Source organism: Spermophilus citellus (assembly GCF_964194105.1).
Source record: "Spermophilus citellus genome assembly, chromosome: 8".
In the NCBI taxonomy this organism is placed as follows: domain Eukaryota; kingdom Metazoa; phylum Chordata; class Mammalia; order Rodentia; family Sciuridae; genus Spermophilus; species Spermophilus citellus.
Window position 1 is genome coordinate 71327264 of NC_138189.1, and position 22717 is coordinate 71349980.

General features: G+C 38.7%; 1 protein-coding gene across 2 annotated transcripts in view; it reads left to right on the forward strand.

The window, feature by feature from the left end:
* Nucleotides 1–1753: 1753 nt before the first annotated feature.
* The window catches only part of PKD2 (polycystin 2, transient receptor potential cation channel), a 61480-nt gene continuing 40516 nt past the window's right edge, over nt 1754–22717 (forward strand). Inside the window, exons 1-2 of one of the 2 annotated variants that reach the window (XM_081304269.1) lie at nt 1756–2554; nt 12321–12434. In XM_081304269.1, coding sequence (XP_081160395.1) covers nt 1966–2554; nt 12321–12434 — 703 coding nt within the window. In that variant the 5' untranslated portion in view covers nt 1756–1965. Of the gene's footprint in view, nt 2555–12320; nt 12435–22717 lie in introns of both variants that reach the window. The other variant, XM_081304270.1, reaches the window with a different exon arrangement.

The following is a 22717-nucleotide window of genomic DNA, read 5'->3' on the forward strand; positions in this document are numbered from 1 at the left end:
GGCACTCCTCTTGAATGACAGGGTTCATAGAATCTGTTCAGGATGGAAATCTCTGTTTTTGGTTTTGGTTGATGTGTCTCTTCTGGAAGCCAAGAACTATATCACACTCTGTTTAATGTGCTTAGATCCTTTCTTGGAACACAGGAAATGTCTTATCTACAGAAGGAACTGATGAATAGCAGGAGTCAGGCTTGTGCTCTGGGCCAGTCACCAGTCCTGCCTTTGAGAAGCTTACAATCAGGAGAAGGACACAGACACCTAGATCAGGTGATGGGTAGCCATAACTTTCTAAATATGATCAGCATGTATGAGTGCATAGGAACCAACAAATAATACTGAATAGACAAATGTACAGAATGGGAAACCATACTAGAAAAGTACCTTAGAGGCTGTAACCGGCTGAATTGTGTCCTCCCATAAATCGATACATTGAAGGTCTAACTCTAGTATTTCAGAATATGGGTACACTTGGAGATAGGCTTTAAGTGAACTTATTAGGGAAATCCCTAATCCAATATGACTGGTTCTTTGTAGGAAAAGAAGATTAGAGAAAAGATGAGCCATTTTCACGCCAACATCTTGAAAGAAAATAAATTTCCATTGTTCCACCCTGACCTTGGTAGTTTGTTATGGTAGCTCTGTGTTAGCAAAGTAATACAGGAGTAGACCATGAAAATTTACTAAAGCAAACTACAGAAATTAAATGTTATTTAAACTGCTGGAAGTCCACAGAGATGTCTAAGCATCAATATGATAAATTAGCGGCTTTGATTCTATAATATAATTTGCAAACAGTGGAACACTGACAAGGAGAAAAGAAGTGGAATTGAAGGGAGGTCATTGATCCAATGTAGAATAACAAGATGTAAATCAAGGTTAGTGGGAATGAAAAGCAGAAATTTCATCAGAGAGACATTTGGGGGCAGAAATAACAAGATTCAGAGAACAAGAGGTGCAGGAGGTGAAGAGCAGACAGATAAGAGTATTATGTAGAAAAGTAGCTTGGGAAGTCAGGAAGGCAGTGCTGATGAATAAACCCTCAACTGAGGGTGTGGTTGAAGCAGTTTTAGAAGTGGAGAAAGGATTAAAAGTTGAATTTGGGGTAGATTGAGTTTGAACGTCCAGTCGGCTGTGTGAGCTGAACAGAAATACAGTTCTAAACTTCTGGCCTAATGTAGGATTCTGTTACTCAGAGGCTAGTGCTGGCTAAGGGGAGAAATAAAGTCACCTTGGAAGCACTAGTGATCTGAGATCCAAGCCCCAATCCTTGGGATCCCCACAATGTGTGGAGAAGCCAACTAAAGACTGAAGAAACCACCAAACAGCAAAATCAGGGAGAGGAAGGTGGCAGAAGGCAAAGCAAGTCAGTCTTAGTAGTTTGCTGGTGGTCTCTAAAAGAGGGAAAGTTTTCTTTGCTCCTGCTGAGACTTCAGCTTTGGCTGGATTTTACTAATTTACGCTATCCTACCAAAGAGTTTCGATATTTCTGTGTGTGTGTGTGTGTGTGTGTGTGTGTGTGTGTTAAACGCTTCGATAAATCAAGGCAATAGTGGCTAGCAGTTAAACAGCACCATTATTTGGAGGTCTCCCCGCAGTCGGGCGGATCAGCTACTCCCTCCCTTACTGAGCCTTTACCCGAATGGAACGTGGGCGCCCGCCGGGGCGCCAGCTACGACTCCACTTGGAACGCGGGCCGGGGCTCAGCAGGGCGCGCGCTGGCCGTGGGGGAAAGCCGTGGGGGAAATCTCCTTGCGCCTCCCCAAGCAGCGCGCCACGGCTTCTGGGCAAGGCGAGGCGAGGCTAGGGGAGGCGGGCCGAGGGGGCGGGCGAGGGACGCGGGACTGCGGGGCGGTCGGGGGCGGGGAGCGGGCGGCGACGGCCCCGGGAAGAAAAGAACATGGCTCCTGCGGCGGGCAGCACCGAGGGCGGCGCAGCGCATCCGCGCGCCGGGCGCCAGTGACCACGATGGTGAACTCCAGCCGCGTCCAGCCGCAGCAGCCCGGGGACGTGAAGCGGCAGCCCCCGCCCCGAGCTCCCGGCCCGGGCCGGCTGATGGCGGGCGGCGCGGGCCTCGCAGCCCCGGGCGGCCTCCGGGAGCAGCGGGGCCTGGAGATCGAGATGGAGCGCATCCGGCAGGCTGCCGCGCGGGACCCTCCAGCGGGAGCCTCGGCCTCCCCCTCTCCTCCGCTCTCGTCCTGCTCCAGGCAGGCGTGGAGCCGCGATAACCCGGGCTTCGAGGCTGAGGAAGACGACGACGAAGAGGAGGTGGAAGGGGAAGAAGGGGGAATGGTGGTGGAGATGGACGTGGAGTGGCGCCCGGGCAGCCGGAGGTCAGCAGTCTCCTCCACTGTGAGCTCTGTGGGCGCCCGCGGCCGGGGGCTGAGTAGCTACCACGGATCTGGCCACCCGAACGGGAGGCGGCGCAGACGAGAGGACCAGGGTCCGCCGTGCCCTAGCCCGGTCGGCGGCGGGGACCCACTGCATCGCCACCTCCCTCTGGACGGGCAGCCGCCCCGCGTGGCCTGGGCTGAGAGGCTGTTTCGAGGGCTGCGAGGTAAGACCGCGACCCGCAGTGGCTGATGCACAAACCAGAGTTGCCACTAGTGGCCGGAGCTCTCGCCCTTGGCGGATAGATGTCCAGGCCTCCACCTCGCGTTCCCCTCTAGGTCCCCGCCTCCTTTGGAAGGGCTTTCCCCACCTCTGCTAATTCTGCTTTATTTCCGGTACCCTTCGTGCAATTCCACTGAGCCGGTGTTGGTCAGAATTTATTGGGTTCCTCCCTCTTTAGGATATGTCCGCATGAGACGTATCCTAAACAAGTGAGAACAAGTGAAAGACAAATTGGGTTTTCGGAGGGGGGGGGGAGTGAAGATTCCAGTATAACTGATGATGGTTGCAATTTCATGTTTTCTTAATGTCACAAAATCCAGAACAAAATAAACTAGCTCCCTTGCCTGCTGTTCCTCCGGCGTTGATGTTCCATTATCCCCCCATTCCGTTCTGGAAAGAAAACAACACAGTGTTATCCAAATTATGGGAGGGGTGTCATTAGGTTGTCATCGATGTTGTTTTGATGATGTGTGTATCACAATTTGGGGAGGAGTTGTTGAGAACACCATAAATAGAATAAAAATAATGTCTATGATAGTAGATGTTTGGGCCATTTCTAGTTCTAGTCATTTTTCTAAAACAGTTGCAAAGAACAGATTACATTGCTTTAAAAAAAAAGTGTTTTTAAATAACAATGTTCCTTGGCATTCCAACAAAATGATGAAATCTTCAGATGCCACTTGATAAATGTGTCTGACTTGGGTGCACTCAAAAGGCAGGAGAGGAGTTTTCAAATTATCTGGTGCCTACTAAGAGGACACAGATTTTTATAGTAGCAAGTGAGATCCTGTTTTATAAATTTATGTAAGACACATCCTTGGAAAAGCCTTGCATTGACTCTTACCACCAAATTATTTTAATATCCATCTTTACAAGTTTCCATTCTCAGTTTTTTGGAAACCCTCCCTACATTTCCCCGTCAATTTTGGAAATGGTTCACAAAAACTACAGATATTGTTATAGCAGTGTAATTAAGACAGGTCAGGCCTATATTGGAGTCCCAGTTCTGCTACTTGTTGGCTATATGACCTTGAACAAGTTTGACCTCTTTGACTCTTAAATTTTGCATCTGTTAAAAAAGAAAAGAGATAATCATAATCATAGTACTTCCTGATTTGTTGGAAGAATTAAATGAGATATCCAAAATGGGAAGGAAGCCTTTGCCATATTGTGAGTGCTTTATAAATATTATAAATTGTGTTTCTTTTACATGTGTGCTTGCTAGTTTATTTGATTCAGGATATTTGATTGAGGGTATTTGGTTAAGGATATGATGGAGAACAAAAGATACTTTTTGATAACCTAAATGAGCATGTTAGTAAAGCACTAATAGTTTTTAAGAATCAAAAATATATCAAAATTAATTAGATATTATTTTATACTATGTAAAATGTGATTTAAAAAAGTCAGTGAAGTGAGAGAGAAGTTTCTTTTAAGTTAATAAATACTAATAAGTCACGTGATCTTTTAAAACTCAGATTATTTAATAAAACAACCTTTCACTAAACTCAGTAATGGAATATAATAAAATGAAATATGTATTTTTATTTGAGGATATATACACATTTATTTCTTTTGAAGAAAAATTTGAGGGCTATTACAGTGAATACTAGTCAAACCATTTCAGTGGGAACTTCCCCATAGCTGAACACATGGGACTTCTAGAGTGTGGTGTTCCTGGAAAGGACATGGAGGCTGTGCACCCCTTCCCAATGGTAGGCCCTGTGAATCTGTTCATCTGTTTCCTTGGTAATATCAGTTATATTTAATTGATAAATATAAGAAGGAAAAAATCCATCAATGGTCTAACTTATAGGAGAGGAGACTCAAGCATAATTATTAATTATAGAAAATGTTTTAAATTTTGTTTTATTTCTGTTAGGGAGAGATATAGTTGGCATTCTTGTTGCTTACTAGATAAACAACTTGATAAATATCACCTAGTATGTAGTTAATCATGTGCTAGCAGCTAGGAAAGGAAATAAACCAGAGTGGTACATCACCATTTTCTTATGGAGAGAACCAAGAAATGCAAAATTAACAACCATAAATGGATTCCATTATTTTCCCCTCTCAGGATATGGATGATGGAAATCTTTTTTTGTAATATGTAAGCAGTGCCCCAGGATCAGAAGAAAGTAACTTTTTGATTTTTAAAGGTAGGAGAAATTACTGGAGCTTGGAGTGGTCAGGAGATTGTCTGGAGTTCTCCCGCCTTTGTGACTTTAAACAAGCTTCAGCATACTTGGTTGTTGTTTAATGACATGAATCTGAGATGGACAGCAAATGGTCCTTCCTGCTCCTTGGACAATAGATAGATCTGTCTTCCTAGCAGAAGATGGTGAGCAAAGAAGTGCTGAGAGCTGGTTGTGGGATACATTGTATCTAAACAAGGAATTAAGAATGTCTTCCTAAATATTAAGAAGCAACTGAAGGTTTCTGAGTAGGAGCAGAACATGCTGATAGGAGCTAGGAGTCAGCAGCTTGGAGAGCAGGAGAACTTGTATTTCAGGAGAACTTGAAAAGGGAGATACCAAGCGAGGAGACTAAGTAGGAAGTAGCCAGAGTGAAGGTGCTGAAAATGTGGACCAGAGGCAGTGCCCCAGACTAAGAGAGATTCCCAACAATCTTCTATACTCTTTATTTATATATTTAAAAACTTTTCTTAGTATAAATGTGAAATGTGGCACTCAATAGTTATCATATAGTCTGAATTTCTAAAGTCGAATGATTTATGATTGTATCAACTTGCTAAAGTCAGTTTTTTCTTGTTATTTTAAATATGTATTCTTGGGCTATTTTGGTTCCTAAGAAATTAAAAAATATATGTTAAATATTTCTTATCTGAAATACTTGGACCAAGAAGTATTTTAGATTCTGGATTTTTTTTTTTTCAGATTTTGAAATATTTACATATACAATGAGATATCTTGGGGCAGGAACCCAAGACTAAAGATGACATATATGTTCCATATATACCTTATACACATAGTCTGTAAGTAATTTTATACAATATGTTAGTGCACTTGCATTTTAACTATGATATATCAAATGAATTCAGGAGTAGAGTTTTCCATTTGAGGGATCAAGGTGGTCCTCAAAGGGTTTCAGATTTTGGAACATTTTGAATTTCAAATTTTTGCATTACGAATGTTCAACTAGTCACATTGGTCAGGGTGAGCTAAGTTACTATAAGGAATAAACACCTTTTTTCCCATTTGGTGGCCTGAAGAACTAAAGTTGATTTCTTATCCTCATTACATTCTAAGGAGGGTGTCCAGGTTAGTGGCAGCTCTCCTCCATGGGGTTATTCAGGGACTTAGGCTCCTTCTTTCATGTGGCTTTGCCAGGGCCCTCTCATGGTATCCATGACCAAAGCTGGATATCCAGGTTCTTGTGACAGGAGCATAAAGATGGCTTGTCACTGCTGTTGACTTAAAGGCTTCATCCTGGAAATGGTCCCCATAACCCCCACTTACGCTCTATTGGCAAAGTTCATAATCACATAGCAAAGGATACCAGCAAGAGAGGTTGGGAAGTATGATAATAGCCACGTGTCTAGAGGGAAGAAATGGATTTGGTTAGACAGCTAGCAGTCTCTGCTATATTGGTGCTAGGGCTCAAGTGAAATATTAGGTGTACTCTTCTAAAGGAATCAGACCCTGATATTGAAATTGGTCTGCTATTTGTATTTGATAAGTGACTTTGCTGTACTCTTTTTTTTTTCAAGTTATTTCTTTTTTTTAACATTTTATTTTTTTATTTTTTTTATTGGTTGTTCACAACATTACAAAGCTCTTGACATATCATATTTCATACATTAGATTGAAGTGGGTTATGAACCCCCAATTTTACCCCAAATGCAGATTGCAGAATCACGTCGGTTACACATCCACAATTTTACTTAATGCCCTATTAGTAATTGTTGTATTCTGCTACCTTTCCTATCCCCTACTATCCCCCCTCCCCTCCCCTCCCATCTTCTCTCTCTACCCCATCTACTGTAATTCATTTCTCTCCTTGTTTATTTTGCCATTCCCCTCACAACCTCTTATATGTAATTTTGTATAGCAATGAGGGTCTCCCTTCATTTCCATGCAATTTCCCTTTTCTCTCCCTTTCCCTCCCATCTCATGTCTCTGTTTAATGTTAATCTTTTCTTCCTGCTCTTCCTCCCTGCTCTGTTCATAGTTGCTCTCATTATATCAAAGAAGACATTTGGTATTTGTTTTTTAGGGATTGGCTAGCTTCACTAAGCATAATATGCTCTAGTGCCATCCATTTCCCTGCAAATTCTATGATTTTGTCATTTTTTATTGCTGCATAGTACTCCATTGTGTATAGATGCCACATTTTTTTTATCCATTCATCTATTGAAGGGCATCTGGGTTGGTTCCACAGTCTAGCTATTGTGAATTGTGCTGCTATGAACATTGATGTGGCAGTATCCCTGTAGCATGCTCTTTTAAGGTCTTCAGGGAATAGTCCGAGAAGGGCAATAGCAGGGTCAAATGGTGGTTCCATTCCCAGCTTTCCCAGGAATCTCCAAACTGCTTTCCAAATTGGCCGCACCAATTTGCAGTCCCACCAGCAATATACAAGTGTACCCTTTTCTCCACATCCTCGCCAGCACTTGTTGTTGTTTGACTTCATCATGGCTGCCAATCTTACTGGAGTGAGAAACTGGAAATCCATATGCAACAAAATGAAACTGAATCCCTTTCTCTCGCCATCTACAAAAGTTAACTCAAAATGGATCAAGGAGCTTGATATCAAATCAGAGACTCTGCGTCTGATAGAAGAAAAAGTTGGCTCCGATCTACATATTGTGGGGTCGGGCTCCAAATTCCTTAATAGGACACCCATAGCACAAGAGTTAATAACAAGAATCAACAAATGGGACTTACTTAAACTAAAAAGTTTTTTCTCAGCAAGAGACACAATAAGAGAGGTAAATATGGAGCCTACATCCTGGGAACAAATTTTTACTCCTCACACTTCAGATAGAGCCCTAATATCCAGAGTATACAAAGAACTCAAAAAATTAGACAATAAGATAACAAATAACCCAATCAACAAATGGGCCAAGGACCTGAACAGACACTTCTCAGAGGAGGATATACAATCAATCAACAAGTACATGAAAAAATGCTCACCATCTCTAGCAATCAGAGAAATGCAAATCAAAACCACCCTAAGATACCATTTGCTGTACTCTTATGAGTACTGTGCTGTACTCTTGATTTTCCCTGCCGTTCCATTTGATATCTTTAGGGGAGAATATTCACAGTGATTAAGACTTAAAAAAGATCTGAACTTGGCTGTAGCTGATGGTACTAAACCAGAATGATAAACATGGAACCCACCATTCTTTGTTGCATTTCATGAGAATTCATCTAATTTTCTTAAGGCTTCAGAATTCAGTCTTATTTCATTAACAGCAGTGCATTGTTCTAAATTGGAAGCCTTCAACCTTCAGCCTGGGTTCAAGGGCAGTTTTGTCCTTCAGGGGTCTTTGGCCGGTTCCCAGTACAATTTTTGTTTTTTTAAATCAGGGTGTGAGGTGTGTGTTTGTGAGGGGCACTCCTGGTATCTCTGGGTAGAGGGCAAAGATCCTACTATACATTCTACAATGCACATATGGTCCCCCGCTCCTACCACAGTACATTATCTCCTGCCCCAAATGTCAAGAGTGTAGAGGTTGAGAAGCCTTGCTGAAAGTTGATAAATTGAATAATAATAATCTATTCTTCACTGTGTTCCAGGTACTGTGTTGAACTCTTTATTATGTACATACTTTGATTTTATCCTCAGGACAACTCTGTGAGGCAAGTTCTATCATCACTACCATTTTACAGATGAGGTTAGACCACTTGCCCAGTGTCACAATCAGGATTAAATGCTTGAATCAGGATTTAATTCCAAGCATTGGACCCCAAAGGTGTTATTATCCACTATAGTATATCCTTGGAATGCCTGAACGTAACTTCAACCAGCCATTCTCCTTACAAATATGAATTCATTAGAATATTCCAGATAAATTTGCGTATCCAAATTCTTGATCTAGAGAGTAAGAGAGCCTGCCTTTCTGTTAAAAAAAATGGCATATCTAACAGAAAAATATTGTTTTAACCATTTTTAAGGCATTTTCTTTTATTTTTGTATTTGTAGTTGCTAATGGACCTTTATTTTTTATTCATATGAGGTGCTGAGAATTGAACGCAGTACCTCACACATGCTAGGCAAGCCCTTTGCCACTGAGCCACAACTCCAGCCGCTGTTTTAACCATTTTTGAGTGTATAATTCTGTGGCATTTAAGTAAATTCATAACATAGTGAATGTACTTTACTTTTATTATTTCCAGAACTTTGTCATCATCCCATAGAACCCTTGTATTCATTTAACACTGATTCCCTAATCCTGCTTACTCCAAATTCTGGTAGCCTCTATTCTATTTTCTGCCTCTATGAAATTCTCAATCCGTGGCTATCTAATATAATAAGTGAAATCAAACAATATTTGTCCTTTGCATTGGCTTATTTCACTTAGCATAATGTTCTCAAGGTTCATCCATGTAGCAGCAGGCCCTTCATTCCTTGTTATGAATGAATTGTGTCCCATTGTATGTCTGTACCATGTTTTGTTTATCCTTTCCTTAGTTAGTAAACATGGTTCCCCTCCAACCCCCACCCTTTGGCTACTGTTACTTTCCCTTATTTTTAACCCAAACTTTATCACTTCCTTTTCCTTTTTTGTTTGCACCATGATTTTGAACAAATGAGGGTTTGTATTTTCATTACCTGGGGGGGTTCTTTTGAGGGAAGTTTGCTCCCCTTTGGAAATTGTTAAGGTTATGCTAGTAACAGAATTCATGCAATCAATGGTCATATTTTGAGAATCCCTTTTATGGTAGGTCTTAGGGATACAGAAAAAATAACACCAGGACCCAACTTTTTAAAAGGTCAGAGTTGAGTAGGGGTAGTAGAGGTGATAGTAGGTCCCAGGCATAGAAGGAACCCAAAGAAGAGGGGGTTAGTTCTGCCTGAGGAGGTCAGAGACTTCCAGAAGCGGGTCAAATTTGAGCTACATTTTGAAAGTATGAGGTGGAAATTCAGGAAGGGAACCACCGAGGGAGCAGGACCAAGCAAACCTGCAGCTAACATTATGAATTGGAACTTTTTCCAGTAGGCAGTTGGAAGACAGGATGGGGTGAGGTGGATGGTTCTGAACCCCAGGTCAGGAGCAGGCTGATAGGGAGGGGTGACCAAGGCCACAACCAGACACATGAGGATGGAAGAAAGAGGTTGTCAGGACTGTGGAACCAGCTCCATGTGAGGGCTAAGAGGAGGGCCTATTTCTGACTTGATACAATTAACCCAGACAGGAAAACTAGTCTTCTAGAGAAAGAAAAGAAAAATCTTTTGGGCCATAGAAGTCTGAGCCACCTATGGAACGTACAATTCAAGTACCCCTATTTTGGATAAGAGTTACATACTTAACTGTTCTTACTTTATCAGTGATATTAAACAAGAGAAATAGTTGACTGCAGGACAATTATTTTACCCATCAGAATGTAAATAAGTCCTTGTCTCTCAAGGTAGATCCTATATGTATGTACACACACACACACACACATACACTGAGTGGGAAAATGGAATGAAAATGTTAAAAACCCATAAATATTTGAGGAGGTAGGTAGAATAGTCTAGAAAAAGTAAAAAACACTTAATAATTGATCATATAAAAAATATAAGTAAGAGGACTTGTTTCTTTCTTAGAAATGCCTCATTTAAGGGCCAGAATTAAATTGCCATAGGTTATTGCAAATTTAGCTTGAATAAAATTTGATAGAAATCTGTTTTTTTTTTTTTTTCCATTTAAAGGCCAACAACACCATCTGTGAATATTAAGAATGATTCCTATTGTTTACATGTGGTTATCTGTCAACCATGGGAAAGAATGAAATCCCTGACCAAGTAGGGCAAGGTAACAGCCCTTCCTGATGCCAAGGAGACTATAGTCTTTTTTTTTTTTTAAAGAGAAGAGTGAGAGAGGAGAGAGAGTGAGAATTTTTAATATTTATTTTTTAGTTCTCGGCGGACACAACATCTTTGTTGGTATGTGGTGCTGAGGATCGAACCCTGGCCGCACGCATGCGAGGCGAGCGCGCTACCGCTCGAGCCACATCCCCAGCCCCGAGACTACACTCTTTACTCACATGACTATTTTAGACTGGGGCTCCAAAAGAAGTCTACCAAAAGAAATGGTGTGGTTGTATCCGGGACTATTGAGCTTAATCCTTGGCTGCTTCTGTTATTCCAAGTTGTAATTTTCCATGTCATTTAAATTTGTAATAATTCTTTAATATGATAGAGTTTCAATGAACAAACATTCTGCTTGCTGCATTTCTTTTGAGTGAGTAATTTCTGACGACTACCAGATCTTGGCAGAAGCAAACCTGGTCATATGTTATGCTCCATTTTCAGAGTGGTAAAACCTGTGATGTGTAACACAGTGTCTTTCAATTCAGATGCTGATTTTCCTAAAGGAAATTGGGGAGAAAGAAAGGAAGGGAAAGGAAAGCATATACTCAAATTTAAGAGTACAACTAATGTATTATCCTAAGATAATACTAATTATGAAGTCATTTCTTCACAGTGAAAGATTCTATACAAAATTTCCCTCTGTTCTGAATGGCTTGATTGTAGTTTAAGTGCCATGTGAATTTCAATTATTGAAGGAGGTAAGGTCTGTAGAATAAAAGCATGAGGGGACATGTAAGGATTATTAACAACCAACCTAATTCATCAGAAAGGATTGAGAAGTTTGTCTTTTCTGGAAAACATTAAGGTTCTTCCAAGAAACTAGTAATGTGACTTGACCACACTGTTCATTAACAGGGGTTTGGATGGCCACCATGCCTGTCTGCTGGCAGAATCCAAAACTGTGGTAACTCTCTCCAGCAAGCTCACGGAGGGTTATGTCATCTTTACGTAGCCAGCCCAACACTTTTTCCATCTGCTAAAATGTAGAACATAATTGCTGATTTTACTTTTTCTTCAGTGGGGCGGGTAGGGGATGAACTGTTGCTTTTAATTTAAAAAGCATATGTTAATTGGCATTTTAAAGATCTGCTAAGCTAATCAGGCACCATGGAGTTTCTTAAAGGACAAAGATGAGCACAGAGTAGCTTTTCTGCCAGCGCGTTAGATGCTTGATGGGTGTTTCCAACTTGAATTGATGTACCAACCAGAAATTCTTTTCACTGGGGTGACCTTAAAAGTCATTAGCAATGCAGTCCTTTATCTACTTAGCTGGGTTTAGTAGTCAGATACCAGGTTGTATTTTTTTCTCAAATAGAAAGAGCTGTGAGTTGTGCACAATTGCTTAATCTCCTCTTTGAAAATACCCTCATTTCCTGTCTTAAATTTTTACTAAAATATTTGCTAATGGTCTTGGGAGTTGAGAAGATGATTGGATTGTTGCCTCATGTTTTGCACATTCAGGGGAACAGGAGAGCATCTGAAATAAAAGCTACTCCTGCTAACCCCAGCTTCCTAATCACATTCAGAGATTGCTAAAGTGTTCATATTTATAAATGAGAACTCCCCGTACAGATTATACTATTTATTTCATGTTTTTCCCTTTTGTCATTCATAACATTTCTTAAATAAAATGACATCTTCTTTTTTCCATTATTATTTTAAAGGTCTCTGGGGAACAAGACTCATGGAGGAAAGCAACACTAACCGAGAGAAATACCTTAAAAGTGTTTTACGGGAACTGGTCACATACCTTCTTTTTCTCATAGTCTTGTGCATCTGTAAGTAGTCTCTTAGCTTCCACTAATGGAAAAGTTTTGAAAATGTTTGACCTGTCAAAATTAATTAAAAAGAAGTATGTAGGCACTGGAAGCATGTTGGCTCGAGCCAAGAGTTCTCATTTGCTTTGTTTTCAATACTGATTTAGAATTGGGTAAACTCTTTTTTTTTTTTGTTCTTTTTTTTTATTGGTTGTTCACAACATTACAAAGCTCTTGACATATCATATTTCATACATTAGATTGAAGTGGGTTATGAACTCCCAATTTTACCCCAAATGCAGATTGCAGAATCATGTCGGTTACACATCCACAATTTAACATAATGCCCTATTAGTAATTGTTGTATTCTGCTACCTTTCCTATCCCCTACTATCCCCCCTCCCCTTCCCTCCCATCTTCTCTCTCTACCCCATCTACTGTAATTCATTTCTCTCCTTGTTTATTTTGCCATTCCCCTCACAACCTCTTATATGTAATTTTGTATAGCAATGAGGGTCTCCCTTCATTTCCATGCAATTTCCCTTTTCTCTCCCTTTCCCTCCCATCTCATGTCTCTGGGTAAACTCTTTTCTATCCTCTAGAAAGCACAGATTAAAAATCAGCATATCTGACTGGCCAGTTCATTGTCAGTTGTGGTCTTTTTTTTTTTTTTTTTTTTAATGAGAAGCATGGAGTCACTTGCCAAACCTGAAGAACCCAAGTTAAATGGTTTTAACATTAGATTTCATAGCAATGAATATAGTATCATCACTATTAGGAGATCAGTGAATATGAAGTCTTCTGTTTCAGAAGAATGACTTTCCAAGTTTAACTTTCAGGAAACGCAAATAATGTTACCTGGTATTATTTTGATATACATTTAAAAGTCCCTTCTTTTGGATTTGGATATGCCATGTCAGTGTTTCATACCAATTCTTTATTTTTTCCAAATCTTCAATAATTGCTCCACTTTAGCTCAAGGAAACTTGTGCAGGCCCCTCCCACTCTCCCCACTACCATAATTCTGTTTCCATGATTTCAGCTATGTTAGATTTCTCATGTAAGAAATATGAGATTGTTGTATAAAACATCCTAGAAATAAAAGCTAAAAACTCGAATAATCTATATATTACATTAAAAATTGCAAAGCAAGAGATGACATCTTAAACTTTTATGTCCCAAGCTGCTAGAAACTTTTATGTTCTAAGCTGTTTTTTACTAGAACTAGTAAGCTTCTAACAAGTTTTACCAGGGAATGTCTTCTTTTTATATTTCCTAAGACTCTGCCTACCCAAGTGGAAATTTAAGAAGGAAATGAAGTTTTTTTAAGCTAAAACCTCTGTATGTATGAAAAACATCATCTTCTTTGTTTTTTCACACTAAGTTTCTGAAGTTTAGTTTTAAAATATTTGTTTAGGAAGAAATGTCTCATGCTTTTAAAAATGATTGTAGTCCCTTTTTTGTTTTTAAAGAAACTCATGATACTTTATTTTTTTTAAGAAAAAAGCTTTATTGAAGTATAATTTACAGAGCTTTATTGAAGTATAATTTAACTCATCCATTTAAATATCAAATGCATGTATTTCTTTTTATAAATGTACAGAGTTGTGCAACCCTCAAATTCAATTTTAGAACATTTCCATCATCTCAAAAATATCCCCCAAACTTCCCTCTGTTGGTTGCATTTGGCAGAAAGCCCCTTTATCCTTCAAATGCTTCTGCTAACCATTACTTAGCTTTTGGTTTGCAGCATTCTACTGACTTTATTTCTTAATTTTTTGAGGGGGTTTTGAAAGGACTTGTTTGGTTTTTATGTCTTTGACTCATTACTCTACCCCCTTAATTCTGCTGCATGAATTTGGCCATGTTAGATTCCTCATGTAAATGATATGAGATTATTTTATAAAACATGTTATCTAAGAAAGAAATGCTAAGATGCTAGAATAATCTATATATTACATTAAACATTGCAAAATAAGAGAAGGCATCTTTTAAACTCTTGTGTTCTAAGCCAGTAGAGCTTAGAGTACTGAGGTTGAATTTGTTTTCTGCATGGAAATGATGTTTAAATACTAAACTGCAGTAGCCTAAAATATTAACAGGTTGATTAGAACTATTAAACTTTTTCAAGCATTACCTATGCACACATATTTCTTAAGCAAAATAGGCCTTCCCTTTAAGTAAATCTAGAATTATAGAAACTGCCTAAACATTAGAACTTCCAAGAAAATTAAAAAAAAAAAAAAAAAGAAAGAAAGAATTACAGTTGGCCAAGATCTACCAACCCACTTTCCAAGATATGAGTTTTCAGATGCATCAGTAAGTTTGGGAAATAGGTCAGATAAGTAAACAGAAGAGTTTAGAAAACCTGCCTGCAGTCACATAACAAATTAGTGTTTCTTACTTATTTTAGAATTTTATATTCTTAGTTTGTTCTTTTTTACCCTAAATATACTTTTCCTTAGTTCAGAATCTACATATTTTAATATGCATAGTTTTATTTTTAGAATATTTTATCATCTCTGGTTAAGATCAGATCTTAGTAGCCATATGGTCAAACTTCCATTGAATGTTAAAATTTCCCCTGCACCATCCCTTCTGAATGGCCATCATCCTGCCTCTGATTGAGGAAGAGGCCAAGTTAAAAGACCGACATTTTGGAACTAGTTTATTTTTTTGTGGCTAAGTTACGGAGTTCTTCCTTCTATCAAGCCAAAGACTTTCCTCTGTGACTCCTTCTCCTAGTTCTACCCTCCAAACTCACTGATGCCAAATACCTTTTCTATGTCTCTTCCAATCTAGCCCTTTGGATGTCTGCAGGCAGACATCCAATCTCTCTAAAGTCTTCTCCAGGATTAAGCTTTCTGGTTTGTTCAACTATTGATCCTGTGATTGTATACATGCTTTTGAGGAATTCACACCATGGTAACTCCTAGTAGCATGTGTTCTGTTCTTCAGAGTCCCTCACTGTGGATATTGGGGCCGTGAGCTTCTTTCTCTAGATACTGCACTGCCTTCATGCACCCTACCATCCTATTTAGAAGGTTGCTTCATCAATGATTCCCTAGTCTCTTCACCCAAAATCATAAAGTTCTATGTCTTCTGATTAGTATTTGAGGGTTTCCCTTTCAGCTTTTTTTTTTTTTTTATCTCATTAGATTCTGCTCATTATTCCAGTTTTTTGAAATTATTTAGATTTATTCATCTCACATATCAGCTTTATTTCAGCTTCACAGTATTAGCCGAGTTATCCTTCATGTTCTTATTCTTGTAGTTGAGAAGTCAAAAAAGATTGACCTATGAACATCAGTCCATTAATCGACACCCTTTAGGTGAAGTTCACCCATTGCATTATCATCCAGCTCCGTATTCATGGAAGGTTAATGGTTTATGACTTCTTAATGCCTATCTGAATACCTCTACCATTCCTCTGATCTATCAGCTATTGACTAAATTGAAAAATGAGGATTACCAGCCATGATTCAGTCCTAATAAAGCCTTCTGTCTTCTAATGATGGAATTCTTCAGAAACCATCTTTTCAATCACTAATCCTAAAATTTCGCCATCAATATCAAATGATTATGAATTTTCAAAATCATTTGTGCAAATGAGATCATATGCTTAACCCTATGTATGTCTGCATATTTGCATGTTCAAAGCTCTTTTGTTTCATAAAGATCTGAGTTCCAGTTCTACCACTGAGATGCTAGGTAAACTTGATGAATTATTTAATCTTTCTGAACATTTGTTTTTTTCATCTTTAAAATACTTGTTTTGAAGATTAGAAGTAATACATGAAAAGTTACCAGGATACTATCTCTCATACAATAGCAATGATAAGTAAATCTCTAAATCATTAAAAACATCAGAATGACCAAATTAGTGAGTTCTAAGAACTATAAGGTGTTATTATTTGAACCCAGATTCCCAATTCCTTTGGAGTAGCTAAATGCCCATTAAGAGCTTATTTTTCACCTTAACATTGTTAGTTCTGTTTCCTGTTTTAAAAAAGCAGCCTACTTTGTTTGCCAAGAGGATAGAAATAACAAGTAAATTAAGTACGCCTATTTTCTATTTTAGGATTTATTCTTAGTTGAAACCTGAGGTTGATATTAATTCACTATCAAAGTACTTATCAATATATATGGGTTACTATTTTAAATAATAATGGTATCTCACTTATGTGAGTTAGATGCTGGCCAAAATTATAGGAAGGAATAAGGAGTATTTCCACAGATTTTTGCAAAAATCTTTTTTCTTCTCAGCCTCTATGATAAAAATACGTCTGTCTTTTCCTTTTTCTATTCTCTTTACTCATCTACAAAGTTGTTCAACCTCTTAACTGTGGATATAATGAAAATTAAAAATCTAGTTGAATCAGTACCATAGAAATACAGTATTTCTGAAAGTCAAAGAAATTAAAATGCAGAAAAATTGCAAAGACCAAGTACAAGGAATATAACAAACTATTAATATTTTAATAAATTTTAAAGTCAGAAACCACTGGGGTGGTTCTGTAAACATTTGCAGGAGAGAAAACGTAACTTTTTTCACAGAGTGGAATATGTAATCCATTTATGTGGGAAGTCTTTGACTTTAAACCCACTGGTATGCAAAGAAGTAATAAAAATGAAAGAATGAGCAACAAAAGTCACAGTAAAATCTGATAGGTCCTAGGAAAGGAGGAGCTCTTTTAAGAAGAAATATGTCTCTCCATTTTTTTATATTAGAAGGTGACTTTCCTTTCCTTCTTAAAAGAAAAAAAAAGGAATATTTCATTTTACTTGTAAAGGACTGCAAGGATGCTATAGATAGTTTGCCTGATTAGCAGCAAGTCCACACAGATTGAATTGCTGATAACTATGTTCATTGAAGTCAAGGTCAGTGGTTTATGGCCATACCAGTGGGACACCGTTTCCATTTCTGGTGACAAACATTCTAATAGCTTTCCATGTAGTTTTCCAAAATGGAAACATCACAGGTCATAGTCCCTAGGAAGTAACTGTTAAAGCCTTTGATGGTGGCTGGAAAACTTCTTGTCCTTTCTGGTAAATGACTAGACAAAAATTCAACTTTACAATGACAAGAAAGCAAAGATGTATAGAAATGACTTTAATCATGACCTTTTTTTTCCACTTGGCATACTTTTTCATCTTTCTGGTGATGCACATTGTAAATTTTCCTCTTGTTTTGAAACAGAACAAGCAAAATGCTAGTCTAGCACTGATGTTCTCAAAAGCTTCTGTGTCAACATTTTCTATCCCTTAAATATTTCCATTAGAACTTGTTATTTACCATTTTCTTTGAAATTTTAGCCCAAACTGGATTAAACATGGGAATTTGAATAACTTTATTTCATGAACTCTCTTGTTGATTCTGCAGTCTCTCTTCCACCTCTTAAAAGCCCTGCACCAAGGTCACTGGGGATCTATTTATTGCCAAATTCTATGGGATCTTTTCAGCCTTTCTGGGATTTGGTCCCTTGACATTTAGCATTCTGGAATCTTCCTTCCCTTTTTGACTTCTATAACTTCCTCTCTTCCAGTACTCCTCCTTGTCTTATTTACTTTCTTAGTTTTCGTTGTTCTGAAACCTTTAGGCAGAGTATTCTCTGTGACTAGTTTTCTCTTAGATGAATTTTCCCAAAGCAAAGCTTCAACTAGTACTGTTATATGGTGACTCTCAAGTCCTTCTATCCAGCTCCAGACCTGTCTAATGAGCTACTCATCTTGTGCCATATTCTACTAGACATCCCAATGGCATTTCTCACAGGCATCTTATCCCTAATAGTCCTAAACCTGTCTCATCACACCGCCCTTTCAGGCATGTTTCAGTCACGTCGTCTACCCAGGTGAACATTACTATCCTCTGTGAACACCTTAGCCAAAGCTGAAGAGGCATCTGAGACACCTGCCCTTACCTCTTCAGTATCTCTCAAATATGAATCTTGTTCCTCTTTTAACCCTCTCTCCTGAATTATTCATGTTTCATTCATATGACTGTTTACTAAATTACAAACAGATTTAGGTTCTGCCCTTAAGTGTTGAGAGCCATCCATGGTTTGGAAGTGTGTCACTGTGCATGGAGCCTTCCTCATGGATAGAGACATCTGGTATCTGGGAATGATGCTCTAAAAATGCACTTTATCTGGTCAGTTGCCCAGGGAAAATGTGAATCTCTTTCCTGCTCTGCCATGGTCCACACAGTACCAGAGACAGGTGTGGCCTGCCAACATGTCAGTCAACCTGCTGACTGCAAGACATCTGGAAGCAAGACTCCACTCTTTAAACATATGCCTGCCTTCCATGTACACTTTAAATAAACCACCAGAGCCATTTTCCCTTTTTCTAGTTCCAGAACCCATGTGGACTAGATCTGGCCATAGACTCTCCAGTACTTAAGTTTAGTGATACAAAAGTTTAAAACTGGGAAAGAGGGTTCTCCTACAGGGAAGGCCTTTCTGAAGATTGAAGCAAGAGTGTGAGCCACCCAGATAAAGAGAGAACTTCATGAAGGTTCTGAAGCAGGAAAAGACTCAGAGCATTCCAGAAGTTGAATAAAGCCAGTTACTGGACAATGCCATTTAATGAAGATGGAAAATTGATCATGGCCCAGACTCTATAAATTTTGTGGGCTTTCATTAGGGGCTAACAGTTTGAAGCCAGGACTTTAAAAGAGTTATACAGTTCATTTAAGTTTTAAGAAGATGACTGGATGCCAAGTAGAAGACAGTTTGGATGCATACCACTCTCCCTCTGTCTTGACTTTTAGGATTACCATACCCTGCCTCCAGGCATTAGAGCTTCTAAAACAGATTAATGCAGTTGGATTTCCCAAGGGACAAGGTGTAATCACCTCTTCTTTAAGATAAAATTTTAAATATTTAGATAATGGACCAGCATTTTACTCTATGGTCTTTGCTTACTTTTTTAGAACTTCCATTTCCTATAAATAATGGCACTTCAACCTCCTCAAGATTTGAGAGTCAACTTTTGACTCTCAAAAGGGTCTCCAGGTGTAAGTTTCCCTTCCTGTCAATCTAATTGCTGCTGTTAAAGAAAAACGATGCAGTATTTATCAAGACATAGTAAGGTAGACAGGACCATCATGGTGGGTATAGGAAAGGATGCTCTAAATGCAGCATGGGCACGTGGAATTTATAGCCAAGGAGCAGGGTGGGGAGTGAGGGAATAAAAGGTTCCTAAGAGGAAATAGCAGCTTAAGGAGGATTCTGGCAAATGATGGGCCAGAGTGACCAACTGGGGGAGCTGTAGGATGAGGAACCTGATCAGATACGGAGGATGAAAGTCTTGCTAAACAAATTTAGCAAATTTCTTTGCTGAAGCTAGACTTAACAAGGAAGTACGTAGATGAGCCTAAGAGAAGGGTCAGGATCTTGACTGTAGTTTGACCAAGCAAAAAGTCTTTGTCAATCCTTACTCTTCAAGATCAGCTCAGGAGCCAGATCCAGAGAGAAGCCCTGGGCCACCTCTGTCATGCATCCTCAAATGGATTGGCAGACTGGCTCATGGTCCCTCACCCTCTCAGGGAGGGAGGAAGCACACTGCAGTGCTGGCATGAAGGCTTCTCACTTACTGTTGACAGCTTTCCCATTTCCATTCTCCCTTTTGTTCACTAGTGCTTCTCATTCACTAATGCACAGAATATTTCCTACAAGTTGATGACAACTAAATCAGTTCAAGCCTAATAATTCTTTGATTTATGTACAGTGCTTGGCATTTCTTTATGATGGATTTAGTTTCTAGAGTGCCTTCAAATATATGTTTTTATTATATCTTCAACATATCCCTATAAGAAGATGGTACAATATGAAGTTAGCGAAAAAGTTAAGCTTCCTGTGCAAAGTGGCCCCTTCACTTTGTGGCACATGGCCTGGAATCCAGGACCAATATGTTTTAGTTATACCATCTTTATATCTGGGACAGTTACATTTTTATGGTATTTTGATTTCCTCTTTGGCCCACAACTAATTAAGGGAAAGAAACTTTTTAAATTGTTTCGTGACATAATATTATATGTTCATGCTATATGCATCATTTTGTTCATTTTCATAATTTATGGTTTAAAAAAATGTTGGCTTATTATGTTTTCCTGTTTGTTGTGAGGAGTTCATTTGTCTTGTGTTTTTCCTTAAAACTATAGAAATTTATTGCCTCAAGAGTTCTGAGGCAAAAAGTCTGGAATCAAAGTGTGGACAGGCTCCCTCTGAACTGTGGGGGTCTTTGCTTGTCTCTTGTAGCCTTTGTAGTTGCTGCAGCTCTTGGCCTCCTAGGTATAGCTGCATTGCTCCAACCCTCCATCCCATGTGGCATTCTCACTTTCTCTCTGTCTAAACATGTCAGTGTCTTCAGAAGTGTGCCCAGTTGATTTTTAATTTGGGAGATTTACTGATGTTCTTTTTGTGGCCTAGCATATTACCAAGTTTGTAAATGTTCCACAAATACTTGAGGAACAATGGGAGTGATCTCTTTTGATTATACTTGGGTAACTCTTATCCAAAATACTTAGGACTAGAAGTGTTTGGGATTTGTGAGTAGATGTTGATATATTTGCCTATATGTAATGAGTCATTTTGAGGATGGGACCCATGTTTATATGTACCTTATACACATAACCTGAAGGTAATTTTATACAATATTTGTAATAATTCTGTTCATGAAATAAAGGTTCATAGCATGGAATTTTCCACTTGTAACATCATATCAAGCCCTCAAAAACTTACAGATTTTGGAACAAATTTAGATTTCAAATTTTTGAGTTACGGTTACTGTATGAAGTTTTATATTTGTATAGTGAGTCATGTGTTCAGTTCAGATACTCCATATGCCTAGATAATTTTCATCTACTTTCTCTGTCAAAGATTGAAAGATGTAAGGTTAAGTTTCTATGATTTTTGCTAATTCTTACACTACTTGCAAGTATTAGTTTGTATTTGTTGATGATTTGTTATTCAATACACATGAGTTCATGATACTTAAATTATTGTGTATGATACCATTTTCAATATACAATAACTTTATATGACTCAGTGTTTTCCTTATAATCTTTTTTGTCATATTCTTAATCCACTTAATAACTTTAATTATATTTGTCCCTTTTTTCTTTTCAACTCTACATTGAATGTTTCTTATAAAAACACTAAATATGCCTTTTTTCCCTTTTTTAACCAATTATTTAAAACTTTGTTGTCTAGTAGGGGTTTAACCTATTTCAAAATTATTAGTTGTCCAAGATTCTAAGACACCAAGACCCATAGTCATGATCCCTAGAGCCATATATTCAGAATGGAACATAGCTAAAATCCTGATCCAAATCATCTGACTCCAAATTCAAGGGTTGTTGAGCAGCCACCAACATGGACTCAAGGCTGTGGCTCACTCCTGGAGTGTGTAAAACTGCCACTCAAAGACATCACATGACAGCTGGGTGTGGTGGTGCATGCCTGCAATCCCAGCTACTCAGGAGGCTGAGGCAGGAGCATTGTAAGTTAGAGATTGGGCTCAGCAACTTAGAAATACCCTGTATCAAAAAGTAAAGAGAGCTGTGGGTGTAGCTCAGTGGTAGAGCAACCCTAGCTCCAATCCCCAGGACAGGGAGTTTAAAAAAAAAAAAAAAGGAATATGTAGTAGTTTATTCTAGAGCCTGGTGCAAAAAAGGGGCTGACCTGATGAAAGGTCTGTTAAAATAATCATCCTTCAAAGTGAGAATGTGTTGTTTTCCTGGCTGTCCAGCAGTTGGTGCTACACAAGCAGGAGAAGCTTGCTTCCCTTCGAGTGAAGGTGTGGATGCCAATATAAATCCTGAGAATTTAAAAGGCAAAACTCAATATTGGGTCATATATACACGAGGAAAATGAAAGATAGGCATATTTAAAATCACTGGCTAAAATACTTAAATTTACACCTAAAACGGGATCATATTTAGAATTCAGAAGGCTTAAGCTATCAAAATTCATTTTTAAAAGCAATGACAAACCCATAGGCAAAAAACCAAAACTCTTTCACAATATTCTTTATTCACTCATCCAAAGGAAATATAATTTCATGTTAACTGAAAACAATCAAGTTAATCATTTAGTTGGCTTTAGGAGCCTTCATTACTTACTCTTTCATGTTATCTTTGGCCCATTAATTGGCTCTGGATCTGTAGAAGGCCTCTGCAGAGTGTATTGTACCTGTGTCCACCTCTTGGTGGTATCTGGGCAGACAGCACATCCCCTGAAATGCTATAAAATCCTCTCCTGGAGGAAGAGGTCACCTGTTTGTCTTCATGCTTAGTACCT